General features: G+C 55.1%; 3 protein-coding genes across 5 annotated transcripts; 1 reads left to right on the forward strand and 2 right to left on the reverse strand.

Annotated features, from left to right (window-relative positions):
- Positions 1–117: 117 nt before the first annotated feature.
- On the reverse strand, positions 118–7809 carry vps51 (VPS51 subunit of GARP complex). Of its 2 annotated transcripts, none has more exons than XM_042345285.1 (10): positions 7723–7809; positions 6387–6516; positions 5976–6122; positions 4846–5065; positions 3733–4474; positions 3128–3340; positions 2526–2744; positions 1772–1893; positions 1486–1573; positions 118–751 (listed from the first exon to the last, which is right to left on the reverse strand). In XM_042345285.1, exons 2-10 carry the CDS (start codon positions 6484–6486, stop codon positions 491–493), a joined length of 2112 nt encoding a protein of 703 aa, XP_042201219.1. In that variant the 5' UTR covers positions 6487–6516; positions 7723–7809; the 3' UTR covers positions 118–490. The 2 variants fall into 2 exon arrangements, with proteins under 2 accessions (XP_042201219.1, XP_042201218.1); XM_042345284.1 differs by having other exon boundaries at positions 7463–7809.
- Positions 7810–9882: 2073 nt separating this feature from the next.
- Positions 9883–15653, reverse strand: zfpl1 (zinc finger protein-like 1). The gene is made up of 7 exons (XM_042345283.1): positions 15480–15653; positions 15028–15139; positions 14364–14557; positions 12489–12555; positions 12157–12282; positions 11899–12040; positions 9883–11522 (listed from the first exon to the last, which is right to left on the reverse strand). Exons 1-7 carry the CDS (start codon positions 15579–15581, stop codon positions 11336–11338), a joined length of 930 nt encoding a protein of 309 aa, XP_042201217.1. The 5' UTR covers positions 15582–15653; the 3' UTR covers positions 9883–11335.
- A 167-nt stretch (positions 15654–15820) lies between these two features.
- On the forward strand, positions 15821–19951 carry cdca5 (cell division cycle associated 5). Of its 2 annotated transcripts, XM_007911828.2 has the most exons (7): positions 15821–15898; positions 16098–16249; positions 16747–16803; positions 17296–17334; positions 17602–17640; positions 18592–19107; positions 19496–19945. In XM_007911828.2, exons 1-7 carry the CDS (start codon positions 15883–15885, stop codon positions 19574–19576), a joined length of 900 nt encoding a protein of 299 aa, XP_007910019.2. In that variant the 5' UTR covers positions 15821–15882; the 3' UTR covers positions 19577–19945. The 2 variants fall into 2 exon arrangements, with proteins under 2 accessions (XP_007910019.2, XP_042201211.1); XM_042345277.1 differs by lacking the exon at positions 15821–15898 and having other exon boundaries at positions 15971–16249; positions 19496–19951.
- Positions 19952–20950: the final 999 nt, after the last annotated feature.

Raw genomic sequence — 20950 nt, forward strand, 5'->3', positions numbered from 1 at the left:
GACACACACTTTGATAATGTAATCGTCTCATCTCAGGGAGTGAGAGAGAGAGACACAGTGAAGGAGGGAAAGAGAGAGACAGAGCGAGGGAAAGAGAGAGAGAGTGTCTAACCTGGGTCAGGCTTCACATGACCATCCTACACTCTGTGTAGAATCTTCTTTACATTTTATTATAATCTTTACAACATTCAACAAAGACAAAGCACAGGAATAATTAACACCAAGACTCTGGCTCATTGCCCTTCGTTCCCACCCCAAAAATAAATAATTTGGTCACTCAACCCACGGCTGTTTGTGGGAAACTGCTGCGCGCAATTGGCTGCTGTATTTTGTGGGCAAAACACGGCAACTAATTGCAGTTCAACGCTTTGAGATGTCTCGATGACATGATAAGGCGCTGTAAGGATTATTACAATGTGATCCTTGGCCCATGACCCCAAGCCGAGACCCTAGAGCTGTGACTCCTGTCCCTGTGCCCCCTGCCCACGCCCTAACCCCGCTCACAGATGACTTCGATGACGCTCTGCTCCATGGTGACGGGGTCGATGCAGCGATGGGCTGAGCTGCCCACGATCTCATCCAGGAGGAAGTGGACAAGGTTCTCGTCAGAAACAAAGTGCCAGAGGTAAAGCTGCAGGTAATGGCAGTCCACCTGGATCTGCTGTAAACCATAACGGCCAAACGTCCTCAGCCGCACACACTCCAGGAAGGTCTTCAGACTGATCTTAATGATCCCCGTGAGTACCGAGACCTGCAGCCGGGAAAATAGGCACACAATCAGCCACACCCACACAGTTACAACAACAACAAGATTCCATTTATAGAGCGCCTTTCACATCAGGAGGACGTCCCAAGGCGCTGTTATTCACTCACACTGACACAAACCTTCACACATACACAGACAGTCACGGTGACCGTTTTCCGTGTTTTTTCTGTCGGGCTGGGTGTCTGACATACGCACAAACCCGTCACTGTTGCTTAAGAGTTTCCAAATCCAACTGAGAATTTCCCACATCCCACCCATACCTGGAAACCCCAGAGATGGATTGTTTGAATGGAATGCCCCCTCTCTCTCTCTCTCTCTCTGGAGGGACGCCCCCTGCTTACCTAATTCCGGAAAGTATTAGGTATAGGTTGGGTGAGAGCCAAGACTTGGGGGGAGCCCAGAGTATGGGTTGGGGTAACTTCTGGGGTCTAACCAGCTAAACCCATATAGCTTGCCATTGAGAGAGAGAGAGAGAGAGCGCTGTCTGGCAAAGCTTTCCCACTGCTTGTCCAGCTTGGACCCCCCTCCCCGTTAGTTAGTTAGTTAGTTAGGGTTTTGGCTGCAGGGTTAACTGGAGCTGAGGGGGAGGATTCCCTGCCCCCAGTGACTGTTCAGCCCTTCCAGGTCCTGCCAATGAGCCTGGTCGGGCTGGGCTGCCATCAGCAGTGAGTGCCCTGGGAGCCTGAGGCCCCTCCTGGCTCCGGCCTCGCTCTTCTCACCTTGTTGAACTCCACAGGGCTGAAGATGTCAATTCTCTCAGAGAAAAGCTTCTGGATGTTGCTGAGGAGGTTGGTGTCCATCGGCGCACTGGGGGGGCAACAGCACAGGGTCAGTGCAGTGGAGAGACCCACTCACACACACTGGGGTTAGAGGCCGAGCGGAGCGGGGCTGAGCGGTGGTGGTGGGGGGTTTTGGGACTAGGAGGGTACATTTCTCGGGGTGTAGCTGTGGGCCGGGGGCGGTTGGGGGGGGGGTTTGGGGGGGGGGGGCTGGTGGGGTACCTACCTGGGGGTGTAGCTGTAGCGCGTTGGCTGACGGGAGCAGCTGTAGCTGTAGACGGAGAAGGTTCTTTTGCTGGAGTCACTGCTGTGGGCTTTCCTCACCCCCTCCTCATACAGCAGCCCCACCTGGCAAGAGAGTGTCACATAGCAAAGGCACCCCTAGCAACTACCTGCCCCTGGCAACCGTACCCACTGGGAACCACCTGCCCCTGGAAACCACATTCACCCCAGCAACCACTGCCTCCCTCGGCAACCAGAAGCTGACGGTGATGAGGAAGGGAGCAGGTTTAGGGATAGGGGGTAGAGGCTGACGGTGATGGGGGTGAAGGGGCTGACAGTGATGGGGAGGGGGGGAGAGGCTGACGGTGATGCGGAGAGTGTTTGGGGAGGGGGAGAGGCTGACGGTGGTGGGGAGGGGTGTTTGGGGAGGGGGAGAGGCTGACGGTGATGGGGAGGGGTGTTTGGGGAGGGGGAGAGGCTGACGGTGATGGGGAGGGTGTTTGGGGAGGGGGAGAGACTGACGGTGATGGGGGGGGTTTGGGGAGGGGCTGATGGTGATGGGGAGGGGGGTTTGGGGAGGGGGAGGGGCTGATGGTGATGGGGAGGGGGTTGGGGAGGGGCTGATGGTGATGGGGAGGGGGGTTTGGGGAGGGGGAGGGGCTGATGGTGATGGGGAGGGGGGTTTGGGGAGGGGGAGAGGCTGACGGTGATGGGGAGGGGTGTTTGGGGAGGGGGAGAGGCTGACGGTGATCGCTGACCTGCACGTCGATGGCTGTGATGTCCTCCACGACCCTCTTCATGACGGCCCTGACATTACGAGGTTCCATGGTGCTCACCCAATCCCGAGTCTCCACGCTTTTCCGCAGCATCTGAGAAATGTTCAATCCCTGAACCTTCACCTGGTGGTTCAGCAGCTTCTGGGCCGTGTCCCGGGCGTCAGCGCAGAGAACGGTCACCGGTGTAACGGGGGAGGCGTCCTGGAGGGTATACACACACAGCACTGTCACCGTGGTAACCAGGGAGGGGGAGAGACAGACAGACACAGCGTCACAGCATCACATTACATTTACACGGAGCCTTTCACATCGAGAGGACGGCCCGAGGCGCTGGACAGTCAGGGGTTTGGACCTCAGCTGCGGGTTGGGATCAAGAGGGGTGGAGGTAGGAGGGTGATGGAAGGTGTGATTGAAGAGGAGGTTCCTAAAAGGAGGTGAGGCAGGGAGTTGTGTAAATGTAAGTTGTTGGTGATGTTGTTGTTCAGTGTCACACTGGGCAGACACACATACACTGAACCGGGCAGACACACACATACACACACTGAGCCGGGCAGACACACACACACTGAGCCGGGGAGACTGACCTGGCCCAGGAACTGCTCATCAGTCAGGGTGAGAATGTAGGAAATGGTCGATGTCTCGTAATCCAGGCAAAGCCGCGACAGGATGAGGAGCAGGGCTGGGGGGGTGGCTCCTCTCTCTCCCCCCGACTCACAGAACTGCCTCGCTGTCTGGCACAGGTACCGGATAAATGCCACGATCAGCCCCTCCCTCACCCCCTGGCTGCAGAACTCACCCTACAATAATATAATATATTAATAATTATCCTTGAATTTGACACAGCGCCTTATCACGTTGTTGAGATGTCTCAAATCGTTTCACAGAGTATATGGTAAAGTGTAGTGACTGTATATTTTTGTGCCCGAAACACGGTAGCAAAATGCACACAGCAGTATCCCACAAACAGTTGGGGATTGAGTGACACAATTATTATTATTTATTTGGAAGGATTATTACCCCCGGAAAAGTGATCCACCAATCGACTAACAACCGGGTTCCTACCCACTGCTGGTAAACAGAGGCGCACGCATGTGTCTATGTATGTATGTGTGTGTGTCTGTGTCTGTGGACTATGGCTTGCAAGGCGAGGGGTCGAACCCCTGAGCAGGACTCCGCTCGGCCCGATTACCTTGAAGTAAGTCTTGCTGGAGAAGGTGATGTCTTTGGCTGTGAACAGATGGACGTAGGCAAGGACTGACTTGATCTGGTTGAGGACGGCAGTGGAGACGGAAGTCAAGAGGTCAGCCAGACTGGGCTGGTCTTTACCTGGGAGACGTGGAGCCGCCAGGGCCTGACGCACGTCGGTCAGACAGTCAGTGAAGAAGCTCCTCATGGCGAGCAGGTACTGACTGAGCCGCTGCTTGGCCGCTCTTACCACGATAGCCGTGCCCTCGGCAGCCACGCCAGATCCTGGAAGCAGCTTAGCCACAGCCTGCAACCGCCGGTGAAAGCGATCAAGCGACCGGACGAGCAGAGAGTTGTCTCCCAGACTCTTCCTCTCCAGCGTGATTCTGCGCTCCACCAGAGAGAAGTAAGTGGCCATCAGTCCGTCCACAAAGCCCACGAGCTTCCCCTGTGCCATGGCAGACACCGGGCCTTGAGCCGAGCGGCTGATAAACAAGTCCTGGTACGAGGCCATCACCAGGCAGGTGTTGCTGACGAAGCCGTTACAGCCTTTGTCAGTGAATTCCAGGACATCACTGAGAGGCCCCGCGTCTCCGCCCAACTCCCGCTCCAACAACAATAGCTCGTCTGTCAACCGGCGCTGGGCGTGAGCCAGGAATTCATCACACAACTCCTCAGCCGGCTCCTCCAGCTGCAGTAACAGCTCCACACACTCGGCCAACTCCTGGGGGCTCGAGCCTCCGTCACTGTCACACACAGTCACCAGCCGTGTTACACACAGAGACCGTCCCTGTCACACACACGCGCAGTTGCACACACACGCACTCTCACACACAACGTCAGCGGGCTCCGGGATGCTCCATGTCCCCAGCCCATCCCACCATCAGAGGTTGATCCTTCAGCCTCTCTGCCCCAACCCTCTGTAACTCCATCCCACAATCCCCCTCCCTCCCCCACCCCCCCTTCAAGGCCCATCTCAAAAGCCTCCCCTTTAACCAAGCCTTCGGTCACCCTCCACACCTCCTGATCTCAACCCGCAGCTCAGGTATAAATCGCTGACTGTCCAGCGCCCTGGACGCTGTGTAAATGTCACCTGTTGTTATTAAATATTGAATACCTGAACCTGTCTCTCAGGGTGAGAGCCAGCGAGGCCATGATCAGCTGGCAGTCGTGTTGGATGCCGTGGAAGGAGGGCATGTGCTGGTATTGGTGTAACACACAGCGAGCTTTACTGTAATATCGCACCGCCTGCCCAAAGGCTCCCAACTCCACACAAGTGTTCAGCCGTGATGGCAGCTCAAACAGGAACTGTAGCTTCCTCAGCAAGGTGTGCACACCTATAACAGGCAGAAATACACTGTCACGCACACTCACACACTAACACACACACACTAACATGCACACTCACACACACACTAACATGCACACTAACATGCACACTAACATACACACACACTAACACACACATACTAACATACACACTCACACACTAAGATACACACTCACCCACTAACATACACACACTCAGCAAGGTGTGAATGCCTGTAACAGGCACAGACACAGTCACACACTGTAACACACACTCACATGCAGGTGTGGGCTGCACGGTGCTGCACTGGAGTTTAGTGATTTGTTAGTGGTGGTACATGTGTTGGTGACTCGCTGGCACTGGGCGATGCGTGTGTTGGTGACTGGCTGGCGCTGGGCGGTGTGTGTGTTGGTGACTGGCTGGCGCTGGGCGGTGTGTGTGTTGGTGACTGGCTGGCGCTGGGCGATGTGTGTGTTGGTGACTGGCTGGCGCTGGGCGGTGTGTGTGTTGGTGACTGGCTGGCGCTGGGCGGTGTGTGTGTTGGTGACTGGCTGGCGCTGGGCGGTGTGTGTGTTGGTGACTGGCTGGCGCTGGGCGGTGTGTGTGTTGGTGACTGGCTGGCGCTGGGCGGTGTGTGTGTTGGTGACTGGCTGGCGCTGGGCGGTGTGTGTGTTGGTGACTGGCTGGCGCTGGGCGGTGTGTGTGTTGGTGACTGGCTGGCGCTGGGCGGTGTGTGTGTTGGTGACTGGCTGGCGCTGGGCGGTGTGTGTGTTGGTGACTGGCTGGCGCTGGGCGGTGTGTGTGTTGGTGACTGGCTGGCGCTGGGCGGTGTGTGTGTTGGTGACTGGCTGGCGCTGGGCGGTGTGTGTGTTGGTGACTGGCTGGCGCTGGGCGGTGTGTGTGTTGGTGACTGGCTGGCGCTGGGCGGTGTGAGTTACCGGAGAGCTTGGTGATTTGCCGGTGCTGGTGCTGGAGGGTGTGGCTGATTCGGGCACTGAACTCGGTGATTGCCGTCATGTTTGTCGTCAAACAATCCATCTCATCCTCCATTTTCTTAAAGTCGTTCTTCATCTTCCTGATGGTGTCTGAGAGGGGAGTGGGCTTGGGTCAGAGAGCGGACCCCAGCCCCAACCCCATCGACCCAACCTCCCCTCACACCCCCAGCCCCCACCCCCCAACACACATCCAGCCCCAACCCTCCCACACACCCCCACCACATCGTACCCCATCCCCCTCAACCCCCAACACGCACCCAGGCCCTACCTCTAACTCCAAGCACCAACCCTTCCTTCCCAGCCCCAGTACAGTCCGGTGTAGTGACTGGTGAGCGGTGCCCAGAGGGGCTGTACCTGTGGCTGATATGAATTTGTTGTAGTTTTCATAAACCAGAGTCTGCATATCACTGTCCAGAGCCCGAATGTGCTTCACCATCTCAGCCTCACTGTCCATGAGCTCTGCCAGACTGCACTCGCTCCTCAGCTACACCGGGAGGGGGGGAGGGGGGGGGGGGAAGACACACACCGTCAATAACCCACACACCCCCCCACACCGTCACTAACCCCCACACACCCCCACCCACACCGTCACTAACCCACACACCCCCCCACCCCGTCACTAACCCACACACACCCCCTCCCCCACACACCACAACAACAACAACAACAACAACAAGATTCCATTTATAGAGCGCCTTTCACGTCAGGAGGACGTCCCAAGGCGCTGAACAGTTGGGTCATGACCCGAGCATTGGGGGGGAATGGTCAGGGTGAGGGGAGGGAAGGGAGGGAGAGAGGAGGGGGGAAATGGTGAGGGGAGGGAAGGGAGGGAGCGAGGAGGGGGAAGAGAGTCGAGAGGGGAGCTGAAGGCACGGTCAAACCCACACTAACCCACACACAACCCCACCCACACACACCCCCACACACCGTCACTAACCCACACACACACCCTCCCCCACACACCCACTAACCCACACACACTGTCACTAACCCACACACACCCCCACCCACACACACCGTCACTAACCCACACACACCCCCACCCACACACCCACACATGGTCACTAACCCCCACACACCGTCACTACACGGCCCACACACACCAGTGACAGAGACACCAATGAGTTAGTGACTGGTCAGTGAGTGAATCAGATACCCGCTGGTCAGTTAGTGACAGAGACACGGGTTAGTTAGTGACAGAGACACGGGTTAGTTAGTGACTGAGACACGGGTTAGTTAGTGACAGAGACACGGGTTAGTTAGTGACAGAGACACGGGTTAGTTAGTGACAGACACGGGTTAGTTAGTGACAGTGACACGGGTTAGTTAGTGACAGTGACACGGGTTAGTTAGTGACAGAGACACGGGTTAGTTAGTGACAGACACGGGTTAGTTAGTGACAGACACGGGTTAGTGAGTGAGACACTGACTTTGTTGAGGTAAATGTCGGGGTTGAAGTTGGCGCCGTCGATGTCTGTCGGTCCCCGCGGGTCTCGAGCCTCAGTGATGCCGTAATACAGTCTGAGCAGCCCCCGGGCCGCGCCGCCTCCCCCCCGGCCCGGGCCTCCCTCCCCCCGGCCCGGGACACAACCCGAGTCCGAGGCTTCATCCCGCACGAGGCCCGAGGCCTCCTCGGCCGCTTCCGCCATGAGAGACACAGAGCGAACAGCTCACCCTCAGAGACACTAACCGTCACAGAGCGAACAGCTCACCCTCAGAGACACTAACCGTCACAGAGACGGAGGGGAGCGTCACTCACTGACAGGGCGGAGCCAAACAGGACAGCGGGAGACAGAGACACGTGACACACAGAGACACGTGACACACAGTGACACGTGACACACTCACGTCAGACACAGCGACACGTGACACACTCACGTCAGACACAGCGACACGTGACACACTCACGTCAGACACAGCGACACGTGACACACGGACCCAGACCGGGAGGGGGGGCACTGCGGGGGGTCCAACCGGATAGACCCCCCACACCGCTCGGCCACAGAGAGAGCGCGAGGGCTGTCGGGCAGCCATGACCCCCCCCCCCGCCCCCCCCCCCGCCAGTCAGTCAGTGGGGGCTATGGCTGTGGGGTTACCAGGGGCTGAGGGGAGGATTCTCTGCCCCAGTGACTGGTCCTCCCGTGTCTGGGCCGGAGCGCCATCAGCAGCGAGTGCCCGCGGGGACCCCTCGGCCCCTCCGGGCTCGGGAACCGGGGGCTCGATCCCTACGCTCCGTTGTCAAACATTGGAGCTGAGAGGAGCCCCGGAGACCACTCACTCTCCCCCGAGGAGGACAGTCACCGCTCAGAGACCCTGAGCCACGGACCACCTCTGGAATCGGTGGAACCAACACGTTTATTGCTTCACAAATGGCCATAATTCCCATTTGATGTCACGAGTTCTGTTGCCATAAAAACAAAACCCGAGTACAATTCTCAGCCGTCTTCCTCCCCACCTCGGGAAGTCCTGCCCCACCCACCTTCCTCCCCACCTCGGGAAGTCCTGCCCCACCCACCTTCCTCCCCACCTCGGGAAGTCCTGCCCCACCTCGGGAAGTCCTGTCCCACCCACCCGATCGGGGAGAGCGTGCGATTCCCAACATTGTATCGGCCTCTCGCGTAGTGGTTGGAGCACTCGCCTCGCAAGTGAGAGGAATTGGGTTGGAATCCCAGTCAGGGCGAAACCTCAGGCGAGTTTCCCGGCTCCACACACGCACACGCCTCTGTTTATTGGCAGTCAATAGGAACCCGCGTGTTAGTCGATTGTCGGATCACTTTTCAGGGGTAATAATCCCTTCAAAATAATAATTTGGTGACTCAATCCACGACTTTGTGGGACGTCGCTGAGTGCAATTGACTGCGGTGTTTTGCCCACAACACATTCACACTTTAGTTTCCTGTGAAGCGCTTTGAGATGTCTTGAGGACGTGATGAAGTGCTATATCAAATACAATGATTATTACTATACTGTTATCCCACAGGATTGGAGACTCGGGATAAACCCTGGGAATCAGGATAAACCGGGGAATGTGTTTCAAGAGGAAGTTATGGTGGTATGGGATCGAGAAGAAGATGATGTTGACGGGTTTGTCGGTGATTTTCCTGCTGCTTCACACCGTGGTTCTAATGATTGATATCGTTTATCACACAGTGGCCGAGAAGCTTCGTTTCTTTAGTGGCAATCACACCGTGGCTCTGCTCGTGAGTCACCACTAGTCATTAGCTCAGCTGCAAGGCAGTGAGGGATAATGGGGCAAAGGCAGGTAAATGGAGTTGAGGTACAGATCAGCCACGATCTAAAAGAATGGCCTCCTGTTCCTATACAACATTTACACAGCGCCTTTCACTTCGGGAGGATGTACCAAGGCGCTTCAGTGTATACTGTAAAGTGCAGTGACTGTATTTTGTGGGCCGAACGCGGCAGCCAATCGTGCACAGTAGTGTCTAAAGTTTTGCCGTGTCAGGGAATCGAATCCGGGTCCCCTCGTTTGCGATGCAGTTGCTCTAACCGTGATTCACTGCAGTGACTCGGCCTTTGTGTTATTTGCAAATGTGGCAGACGGTTTGCGCAGCAACTTCCCACAAACAGCCGCGTGAACCAACAAGTTTATCTGGAGGGTTGTGGGAGAAACTCATGGCGGGGTGTGGTTTAAAATCCAACAACGAGAATAACTTATATCACCTTTCACGTCGGGAGGACTTCCCAAGGCCCTGTGCACCTGAACAAGTGCAGACGGGAGCTCGGTTTATTGAATTGCCTCGTTCGATAATGCAGTTTCAGATACTCTTTCACACAGACATCAGCAGCTGCACTCAAACACATTTTTATTTAAAATGCAAAGACAAGAAAGGTTTATTGAATTATATTTATATATTATTTATAAAAACAGGCAGACTGAGGAAAGGAAATAAACGTCAGATCCGGGAATTAGAATCTTTTAATGAACTGAGACACCGTTATCGCTGTTTCTGGAATCACTTTGCTGGCTTCTGAACTGCTTTATTTATAACAATTGCAATTGATACTGCGCCTTATCACATCGTTGAGACTTATCAAAGCGCTTCACAACTGTGAAGTGCAGTGATTGTATATTTTGTGAGTGAAATGCAGCAGCCAATTGCACACGCCAGTGTCCCCCACACAGTCGTGGATTGAACAACCAAATTATAATTTATTTTGAAAGGATTATTAGCGATCCACCGATCGAATAACAACCGGGTTCCTACTTACTGCTCGGGAAACAGAGACGTGTGTGTGAGTAAGGAAACTTCCCTAAGGTTTCACCCTACTTGGGAATCGAACCGGGGTCCTCTCGCCTGCGAGGCGAGCGCGCTAACCACTGAGCTACAGTCCTCGTTTCCCGCTGAGCGTGGAGAGCGAGGGCACGTGAGAGCGCAGACAAGGTCACTGTCTGTGCTTGTTTACAGCTGTCGCACGTGATGAGCTTTTACTGGGCTTTGCTGGGCACCATGTACTGTGTGCAGTGCGAGAACCAGTGGCTGACCAAAGTGTCTCTAGTGTCTATGGGTAAGTGTCTGTCAGGGTCTCCACACATCCTTGTTTCTCTCTCTCCCCACCCTCCCTCTCTCTGTCTCACTGACTCCCTCGTTCTCTCTCTCTGTCTAGGTCTGAATTTCTGCATTTTTGTCGGACGCATCTGGTTTGAATTTAGTGTTATTCACTTCAGGGAGGAGAAGTATTGATACCCCCGGCACTGACACAACGCACCGCTCCCACTCTCAGCCCTTCCCCTCACTGCTCTGCGGCGGGGGGACAAGATGGCAACAGGACCCCCTGCCCTCTCCCTGGCTGCCTCTGTGTCTGTCACAGCCTCGATCCTATCCCCCCGAGTGGCCTCACACACACGTTGTGAATCACATTAAAGTGCAATTTATCTGTTTAAGTCGTCTCCTCACTAGTGCTCTGCTCATACACCCCTCCCCACTCACTGACCCCACCCACCTAACCCTAACCAGGGTAATAGCTACGCTCACTCACACAAGGGAACCAGATTCCATTACCCACCCACCCCCACGTCTCCATTTACACTATTTACAGCCAGAGAGCGAGCGAGACTGAGAAAACGAGGAGCGATTCTCATCTCATCTCTCTGGGGACAGAGAGGGGGAGGGAGTCACGGTGGACCAGTCCCACTCTCAGCCCCTCCCCTCACTGAGCCCCTCACCCAACCACTCCCACATTCACTGGGCCCCACCCTCTCCCTGGACCCCTCCCTCACTGGGGTCTGCCCCTCATTGGACTCCTCCCCCTCACTGGGCCCCACCTCTCCCCGGGCCCCGCCCTCACTGGGCGCCCACTTGCACGTGTGGGTTCTGCATCAGGTCCCAGTTGGGGTCGTTGTCGCTGGCCGAGCGGCTGAGCCGGGACATGACGATAATGAGTGTGAGGAAGGCAAGAGCGGCCAGGACCAGGATTACAGTCACTCTCTGCAGCCGGGAGGCCGGGGGCTTCTGGCTGCCCTGGCGGCTCCTGGGGAGACAGAGGAGGCGAAGGGTTAACAGCGGAAACCAAGCCACGAAATCCAGACCAGAGACAACGAGGATTCACAGTGTGTCACATGGAGCCCAGACCAGGAACCACTTTACACTGTCAAGACACGGCTCAGGGTAACATAGTCACAGAGAGATAGAGGGAGGGCGGGGGGGGGACAGACAGACACACAGTCATAGAGAGAGAGGGAGGGGGGGGGGAGGGACAGACAGACACAGAGAGCAAGAGAGAGACAGACAGAGAGAGAGAGGAACAGACAGAGAGTGAGAGGGGGACAGGCAGATACACAGAGTGAGAACGAGTGAGACACAGACACACACACGAAGAGGCTCTGCTGGATGGAGTATTTACTCACTTGAACCACCGAGCGAACCAGCCGAGGGCCGAGCGGCGCCGATATTTGTCATCATCAAAGTCGATCAGTGTCACCGGGGCTCGATCCCCACCTCGTGTCAGTGTGTCATATACCTTCCGGGCCGAGGGCGCCTGTGTACTGCCTGGGGGGGGGGTGAGAAAAGAGTCGCACACACACAGTCGCACGTGCGCACACAGTCAGAGAGATTCACACACGCCCACAGAGTCACACAAATGTCAGAGTGACACACTTACTGACCTGAGGTTAGTGACATGGCCTCACTGTCCTGGGTGACCATGTTGACCACAGTCTGGCTGTTGGTGGTGTTGCTGTTACTGTAATCCCGCCTGGAACCCGAGCCCGACTCCTCCTCCCTGCCCTGGCCTGTAGCAAGAGATACATCACCATAGCAATCCCGACACCCATCAGCATAGCAATCCAGACCCTCCCCGCCCTGTAGCCAGAGACACGTCATCAAAAGTAATAATAATAATCCTTATATTTCTTACAGTACCTGCACAACCCCATCTCACTCGGCACCGGTCAGTGTCTCAGTCACACCCCACCCGACCCCTGCCCTGACCACTCACCACTGAAGTTGGACCAGTCGCTGTAGTCAGTGACATCCGCAGCCACTGAGGTTTCTGATTCCTCGATCTGAGTGAGAAGTGAGAACAATATAATAACATAACATAATAACATAACAGTATCATAGAATTATACAGCACAGAAGGAGGCTATTTGGCTCATCGTGCATGTGCCGACTCTTTGAAAGGAGCTATCCAATTCAATCCCACTCCCCCGTGCTCTCCCCATAGCCCTGCAAACTTGTCCTCCACAAATAATTATCTACTTCTCTCTTAAAAGTTGTTATCGAATTGGCTTCTACAACCCTTTTAGACAATGCATTCCAGATCCCAACAACTCCAAACAATGAATATATTAATAAAATATAATAATCCTTACATTTGATATAGCACCTTATCACATTACTTCTCAAAGCGCTTCACAGAATATAACAACACAATTACATTTGTAAAACGCCTTTCATGTCGGGACGACGTCCCAAGGGGTCTGGGCAGACAGAGTTACGGACAAAAACTGAGGGTCAGGGTGGGGGAGGGCAGGAGGGGAAGCAGGGAGATCGAAAGCACGGTCAAAGAGGAGGGTCTTTAGGTGGGTCTTGAAGGTGGCGAGGGAGGGGGCAAGACGGAGGGACTGCGGGATGGAGTTCCAGAGGATGGGTGCAGAGTGGCGGAAGGCCTGCCCACCGATAGGGCAAGCGAGGCGAGGCATGCATGAAGCAGGTTGGAGCCCGCTGAGCGAAGGGAGTATACAGGGTGGTAGAGGGTTAGGAAGTCGCAGAGGTTGGGGGGAGCAAGACCGTGGAGGGCTTTGAAGGTGAGGACCAGGATCTTGAGCTGTATTCTCTTGTGTGATGGGAAGCCAGTTGAGTCGGGTGAGGATGGGGGTGATAGGGTTGCGGAGCCTGGTGCAGGAGTACACAGGCAGCAGAGTTCTGGATGATCTATAGCCTATGGAGGGAGGAGTTGGGGAGGCCGATAATCAATGAGTTTGCATAGTTGAGCCTCGATGTAATGATGGTTTTGCCTGCCTGCAGTGCGAGACAGTGGTGGAGCTGGGCAATGTTGCGGAGGTGGGGGAAGTCAGAGCGGGTCAAGGCACAGATGTGGGGTAGAAAGGATAGCTGAGGGTCAAACAAGACCCCAAGGTTCTGGACTGGCTTAGCAAGGTGGAGTGAGCGGCCATGGATGGTGATGCTGTCAGCGCCTGAGGTGAGGAGGCGCTGACAGGAGCCAATCAGGAGAGCCTCGGTCTTGTTGATGTTCAACTGAAGAAAATTAGCTCTCATCCAGGACTTGATGTCTGACAGACATTCTGTCAGGACAGCAGTGGGTCCTGGAGTCAAAGGTGGAGGCAGAGAGGTAGAGTTGGGTGTCATCTGCACACATGTGGAAGTTGACCCAATGTCTGTGGATGATGTCGCCAAGAGGGAGCAAATAGATGTTGAAGAGGAGGGGACTAAGGACAGAGCCCTGGGAAACGCTGCACGAGACAGTACAGTAAAGTGTAGTGACTGTGTGTTTTATGGGTGTAACGCAGTAGCCAATTGTGTACAGCAGTCCCCCACACACAGTGGTAGATTCAGCGACTAGATTATTCTTATAATTATTACCCCCGGAAAAGTGATCCGGCAGTCGACCAACAAGCAGATTCCTACTTACTGCTGGTAAACAGAGGCGTGTGTGTGAAGTAAGGAAACTTACGTAAGGTTTCCCCCAGGCCAGGAATCGAACCTAGGTCCTCTCGTTTGTGAGGCGAGAGTTCTAACCACTACACTATAGGACTGCACAATGCGCAATGTGAGATGTGCTTCCTTTCCCCGCACATCGGGAGGCCAGGCGCTGGGGGGGATAGCGAGGCGCTCTCTCTCTATCTCTCACCAGCGGGAGCCCCAACCCAGCTCGGGCCCAGTTGACAGTGGCCAGCTTTTCTTGCAGGATATTGGCCACAGGGCTGACCATATTGGCTGGTGGGAAGATTCCTCCTGAGCAGCTCGGGCACTGGTAACCGGCCGGCGCAGTGTTCATCGGCAGTTTAGCTGCTGTCTCATTCAGGCAGGACCAGTGAAAGAGGTCTGTGAGGGTCAGAGACACAGCAGGAGGGTTCAGAGATGCGGCGTGAGGGTCAGAGACACAGCAGGAGGGTCGGGGACGCGGCGCGCGAGGGTCGGGGACGCGGCGCGCGAGGGTCGGGGACGCGGCGCGCGAGGGTCGGGGACGCGGCGCGCGAGGGTCGGGGACGCGGCGCGCGAGGGTCGGGGACGCGGCGCGCGAGGGTCGGGGACGCGGCGCGCGAGGGTCGGGGACGCGGCGCGCGAGGGTCGGGGACGCGGCGCGCGAGGGTCGGGGACGCGGCGCGCGAGGGTCGGGGACGCAGGGTCAGTGATTGACTTTCGGAGTGTAGTGGCTGAAAGCGTGGCTGCTGGTGCTGGAGCTGAAGGAACTTGAATACTGCTCCCCCAGACGGTCGCTACACCTCGCTCCCTGCTCCATCTCCAGCACCGAAGCAGCGAGAGCGCGAGTTCCTAACTGACGAGAGCCTCACCGTAACACACCAGTCGGATGGTCTCTTTGGAGGCGAGCGGGACATGGCAGAGCCGGCAGTTTGGGTTGTAGTCACTGTCCTGGAGCCACTGCAGGTAGGACTGGACAATACACTGTCGAGAGACACATGTGTATATATATATCTACATACATACATATATATGTTGGGGTAGCTCGATGTTAGCTCGGGGGGGGGGGGGTGGGGATACTGATATTTGGCTGTGACGGGACACGAAACAATGCTCACAGATAGTGTGTTTGTACGTGTGTGTAGTGGTGAGGCTGTGTGTGTGTGTGTGTGTGGGGGGGGGAGGGGGTGGCGGGGCTGTGTGTGGGGGGGGAGGGGTGTGTGTGGGGAGGGCTGTGTGTGGGGAGGGTTAGGCCTGAGGCAGTTATTTGGGGGGTTGTGGGGGTGTTGTGGGGTGTATCCCGCGGTTGGCTGACACTCTGTACCTGGCTGTGGCGGGAGACCAGACAGTGCTCACAGACGTTCACTCGATGCTCGAAACAGAACAAATTGGTGACTTTCCGTTTCGGACATTTACACAAACCCATCGCCACCGCCGCCGCCGCGTCACCTCCAGATAGTTTCCGGCGCACAATTGTGACGTATATCCGGTATCTCGCTCTACTCCGCCCAGAAGCCAATTAACAAGCACAACAATTTATATATATATTATTTACACTCACGCGGCACCGTGTGGGGGGGGCGAGGTGTCGGGGGGGAAATGCGGCGGCTCTGACAATGATAATTATAAATAAACCCGAATAACTGCGTGTGGGGTGACGTCATCACACCCCGCCGCCGCCCGCGCTCTTTCCGGTTCCGGTTCCCGCGCGGCAGATTCAAAAGAAGATGTCGACTGTGAACGGTTTGTGAGAGAGAGAAATAGAGAGATGGAAATAGTGAGGGAACGAGAGAGAGAGAGAGAGAGAGTGTGAGACCGAGGGTTATAGATGGCGGGGGGTGGGGGAGAGTGTGTGAGTGGAGGGTGATGACATCCCAGGTTTTGCTGTGTTATGTTCGGCTGTGACTGGAGCTGAAGCAGTTGATGTTCTGTCTGTTTACAGATGTGTCTCAGTCGGTCCGGAGGCGCTCAGAGCGACTGTCAGGAGCCAAGAAAAACAAAGCGTCTCCGGAGAGGGAGGGAGGCCCTGGTCCGGCTCCAACCTCACAACTTTGCTCCTCAGGGATGGAGAAGGGTGTGGAGGGAATGAGGAGGGTGAGAGCTAAACACCACCACTGACTGTTGGCGTGTGTGGCTAACACTGTGTGTGGGCATCACAGACAATGTCCCAGTAACCAGAGTCTTACCATCAGAGGTTGTAATGAACTGACACTAACCGTAACCCCTTCTCTCCCTCTCCATTTTGTTTCACCTCTTTTCTCTGTCTCCGTGTTCATCACTCTCTGTTTCTGAGCCTCTTTCATGCAGATGATATTTGTGGTGTATCCGATCTGTTGTAAACAGTTATTCTGAATGTTTCTGAGAGAAGATTCCTGCAGACCATTCGCAAAGTCGTTCTTTAATCCCTTATCCCTGAAAAAACCCTCTCTCTGGGGAGCAGTTCTGATGCAGTTGATGTTGAGATAGTTTTCTCTGATGTGTTAGTTTGTGTTAGAGATGTTTGTCTGGATTGCAAGCCAGTTTCTAATCAGTGTTCAGTGCTGTTAGTTGCTGTGTTGCTCGGTCACTGACGTGTGTTCCTGTGTGTGCAGGTGGCTGTAGTGAAGCACTCCATTGTTCTGAAGAAGATCGAGCCTGAGAGACGGCTGGTGAGTAACAACAACAATAAATTTTATCTTTGATTTCGCTATTTGGCAGTGGAATGTCAGAATCGAGCCTCTCCTCTGTGATGGTCTCTAGTCCCGGTTCCCGAGCCAGGAGGGGCCGCAATATCCCAGGGCACTCACTGCTGATGACAGCACAGCCTGGCCTGGCTCATTGGCAGGACCTGGAAGGTCTGACCAGTCACTCGGGGCAGAGATTCCTCCCCCTCAGCTCAGTCTTACAAACAGCCATGAAAGTGACCGGTGTTATCTGGGGATTGTTAGCCGGGAAAATCTGAGCTTTTCCAATCATGCCGTGGGAGATCTTAACCATCCACCTGAACAGGGAACAGACAGGGATTGTATTGGGGCATCAGCTTAGACCGTGTGTGAGGTCAAAATCCCCGACGTGGGGGTTTGAACCCACAACCTCCTGCCTCGGGGGTGGGGAGAGTTTCCCAGACTGACGTGTGATTTTTTTTCTCTCTCTTTCTGCAGTTGAAAAGGGTTTCAGGGGAAGCAGCTCACAGCCACGGGGTAAGTTTGATAGATTGTCAGGATATTAAGGGATATGGGAAGAAACAGGAAATTGGAATTGAAAGGATTGGTTGAGGTACAGATCAGCCATGATCTAATTAAATAACAGAACAGGCTCGAAGAGCTGAATGGCCTCCTCTTGTTCCTATAAGTTACTTTCCGCTCAGCAGGCTCCACCTGGCGCTCTACAAATGTAATTTGTTGTTGTTGTTGCTCCACCAGCAGCTCTCACTCTGTGGCTGTGGTAACTATGCTCTTTACCCTCAGGACTCACAGATCAGCAAAGCCCTGAGACGCAGCCCTCGGGTGAGTAACACCTGGTGTCACAGTGACTACACAGGTAACCCGGTTGGGGGGGTTGGGGGGTGCTGTGTGAGGTGAGGGGGGGGAATGGGCTGTGTGTGTGGGGTTTGGTTTGTGTGTATTGAGGGTTGAAGCCTCCTCCAATGCCAACTGTGAGGAGATACTGGACTTCCTTGAAACCAAGCCGAGAGGATCCGCTCAGCTGCCTCTACCCTTCCGACCACTATCCCCTCCCCATCCTTCCCTCCAACCCCGGCCCCAATCCATCGCTCCCTCCAACCCTGGCCCCTACCCATCCCTCACTTCAACCCTTTGAACCTGTCTCCCACTCCTCTGTCATCACAATCAAAACAACAACAACAATAAAGTTACTTTTGTATAGTGCCTTCCATGTCCGGAGGACGTCCCAGGGCGCATGAAACCGACCACCTGCTCCCTCGATCCCATCCCTACCCCTTTCCTTCCTCTCAGCTCCACCTCCTTTCTGCCCTACTCACAGATATCATAAACCTCTCCCTGTCCACTGGTGCTGTTCCCAACCCTCTAAAAATGGCCATAATCACTCCTATCCTTTTTAAAAAAATCTTCCCTGGACCCCCTACCAAGCTGCTCGCTCCCTCTGCTCAGCAGGCTCTAGCCTGATTCACATCCCCTGCTTTGCCCGCCCCACCATTGGCGGGCAGGCCTTCCACCACTCTGACCCCACCCCCTGGAACTCCATCCCGCAGTCCCTCCACCTCGCCCCCTCCTTTGCCTCCTTCAAGACCCAGCTCAAGACTCTCCTCTTCAACCATGCCTTCGGTCACCCTCCCACCCCACCCTCCTGATGTCACCCCCCAGCTCGGGTCCGAAACACTGATTGTCCAGGGTCTTGCGACGTCCGCCTGACGTGAAAGGCCTTTACACGTGTCATTTTGTTGTTGTCGAAGTGACGCTGTGTGTTTACGTTTGCAGATCAGTAACCAGTCAGTGAAGGAAAATGTGGACGTGCGTGAAGCAGAGCCTGCGGTGACCGGGGAGGTGGGGCCTGGGAGGGGAGAAGCCACAGAGCGGAGCGGGGCAGAGAGAGGCCACTTGTCCCCCGTCGCCCTGAACAGCCCCAACCCCCGGGAGCTGCTCATGTCCCGCAAAGTGCGTCGCTCGTACAGTCGTCTTAGCCCCGCCCCCAGCGATGCCCTCACTGTGCTCGACTCCATCCACACCTCCACACCAGACGCTCCCCCTAGGAAGCGCTGCTCCTTGTTTGGCTTTGAGCGGCTGCTGCATGGGGAGGGGCTGAGTGGGGAGGAGGAGGGGCTGTGCGGGGAGGGGCTGGGGGCGGTTTCTCCAGTGATGGGGCCCTCGCTCAGCATGAAGCCCCCAGTGAAGCCGCCCTCGGACCGGGGTCCGCCCATTTCCCCTGACGGGAACATTCCCGGCATCGCAGTCGGCAAAGAGAAGAGGAAGAGACGGAAGATTCCGCAGATCCAGGTACTTGTAGTGTAGTGACTGTGTATAGAGGAAAGTCCCATAAACGGCCCTGGGGTGAGCGACCAAGGGTTAGGCCTCTGTTTCCCAGCAGTCAGTAGGAACCTGCTTGTTAGGCAATTGGCGGATCACTTTCCGGGGGTAATAATCTCTTCAAAATAATAATAATCCGGTCACTCAATCCATGACTTTTTGCGGGATCCTGTTCTGTGCGATTGGCTGCACTTTTTACTTTACCGTCCCCTATAGTTGACTCTCTTCCCCCCACAGGTCTCGGAGTTGAGGGGCGGTGTAGAGCGCGAGGAGGTGAGGGGGAGGGGATGTACAGCTGCAGTGGGATTGGGGGGCATGTGTGTGGGGGGCTATAGTTGACTCTCTCTCTCCCCGGCAGGTCTCGGAGCTGGAGGAGTGGGCCGCACAGATGAACGCGAGTTTTGATGAGGCAGAGCGCTTCCCGCTGCTGGTGGAGTGATCGAGCGGTGTCCCTGAGAAACTCCGGCCTCTCCCTAACCTGTGAACCTCCATGAAGGAATTTCCTCCCAGGACAATAGCCCGGCCAACGACTGCCCCCGCCCGGCACAGTGTATAGTGAGTGACTGCCCACGGATACAATGTATAGTGAGTGACTGCCCACAGTCTATAGTGAGAGGTTAGTGACAGTGCCCAGCTCTATCTGTAAATACTGTTTGTTGTGATGTTTGGGGACTATGCACTGGGGGGCGGGCGAGCTTTATACCTGACACTGTCTGCTCTTCCCCTTGTGCCCAGCCTGTGGGACTCTGTGACCTGTTACTGTAAGTGTTGATCATCAAGTTAATAATAAACTAACTAGCTGTTGTTTATACTGAAACTCATTGTCTCCTGCTGAACGTCCTGTGTTTACAGTGTAGCTCAGTGATTTGAGTGCTCACCTCGCAAGCAAGAGGACCTGGGTTTGAGTCCCGGGCGGGTTGGGCGAAATCTTAGGCAAGTTTCCTTACTCCACACACATGCCTCTGATAACCTAGAACCTGCTTGTTAGTCGATTGGTGGATCGTGTTCCGATGGTAATAATCCCTCCAAATAACAATACGATCACTCAATGCATGACTATTTGAGGGCACTGTTGTGCGCAATTGGCTTCCGCATTTTACCCACAAAACAGTCACTCCACTTTCATATCCTGTGAAGCGCTTTGAGACGTCCCAACAACTTGATAAGGCACTATATCAAATGGAAAGATTATTCTTATCTCAACTTCCAATATTGTTAGCCAGGTGTCTGACATATGTGGAAACCCATCATTATGCTTAAGTCTCTAACCCAAACTGAGATTTCCATGCCTCCCACCTACACATGGAAGTCCCAGAGACAGATTGTTGGAATAGAATGCTCTCTCTATCTCTCTCTCTCCCTCCCTGGAGGGACTAATTCAAAGGCACGGGTTGGCAAGAGCCAAGGCTTGGGGGGAGCCCAGAGTATGTGTTGGGGTAACTGCTGGAGTTTAACCAGCTAAAGCCACACATAGCTTGGCCATTGAGGGACAGTGCTGCCTGGCTAAGCTTTCCCGCTGTTCGGTCAGCTAGAACCACCCGACCCGTTAGAGCTTTGGCTTCAGGGTTAACAGGAGCTGAGTGGGAGGATTCACAGTGATTGGTCGGCACTTCCAGGTCCTGCTGATGAGCCAGTCTGGGCTGTGCCGTCATCAGCAGTGAGTGCCTGGAATACTGCGGACACTCCTGGAGGGTCAGGAACTGGACGAGACCGTCGTGGGGGGGTGGTGGGGCTTGATTCTAACATTCCGTTACCAAACATGTCACCTTGGAGCAAGTGCTTGGAGTGAGCAGTATTGCCATGCTGGCTGACA

Source organism: Callorhinchus milii, unplaced genomic scaffold (assembly GCF_018977255.1).
Source record: "Callorhinchus milii isolate IMCB2004 unplaced genomic scaffold, IMCB_Cmil_1.0 Scaffold37, whole genome shotgun sequence".
Taxonomy (NCBI): domain Eukaryota; kingdom Metazoa; phylum Chordata; class Chondrichthyes; order Chimaeriformes; family Callorhinchidae; genus Callorhinchus; species Callorhinchus milii.

Excerpts from the sequence above, each read along its gene's own strand:
- vps51 (XM_042345284.1), bottom strand. The coding sequence starts at position 7,681 with ATGGCGGAAGCGGCCGAGGAGGCCTCGGGCCTCGTGCGGGATGAAGCC. Across the intron at positions 2,745-3,127 it reads ATGAGCAGTTCCTGGGCCAG|GACGCCTCCCCCGTTACACC; the intron begins GTCAGTCTCCCC and ends TATACCCTCCAG. Across the intron at positions 752-1,485 it reads GCCCTGTGGAGTTCAACAAG|GTCTCGGTACTCACGGGGAT; the intron begins GTGAGAAGAGCG and ends TCCCGGCTGCAG.
- cdca5 (XM_042345277.1), top strand. The coding sequence starts at position 16,079 with ATGTTCTGTCTGTTTACAGATGTGTCTCAGTCGGTCCGGAGGCGCTCA. Across the intron at positions 17,641-18,591 it reads CCCTGAGACGCAGCCCTCGG|ATCAGTAACCAGTCAGTGAA; the intron begins GTGAGTAACACC and ends TTACGTTTGCAG. Across the intron at positions 19,108-19,495 it reads GGAAGATTCCGCAGATCCAG|GTCTCGGAGCTGGAGGAGTG; the intron begins GTACTTGTAGTG and ends TCTCCCCGGCAG.
- zfpl1 (XM_042345283.1), bottom strand. The coding sequence starts at position 15,581 with ATGGGTTTGTGTAAATGTCCGAAACGGAAAGTCACCAATTTGTTCTGT. Across the intron at positions 15,140-15,479 it reads TGGTCTCCCGCCACAGCCAG|TGTATTGTCCAGTCCTACCT; the intron begins GTACAGAGTGTC and ends GTCTCTCGACAG. Across the intron at positions 12,041-12,156 it reads GGCCATGTCACTAACCTCAG|GCAGTACACAGGCGCCCTCG; the intron begins GTCAGTAAGTGT and ends CCCCCCCCCCAG.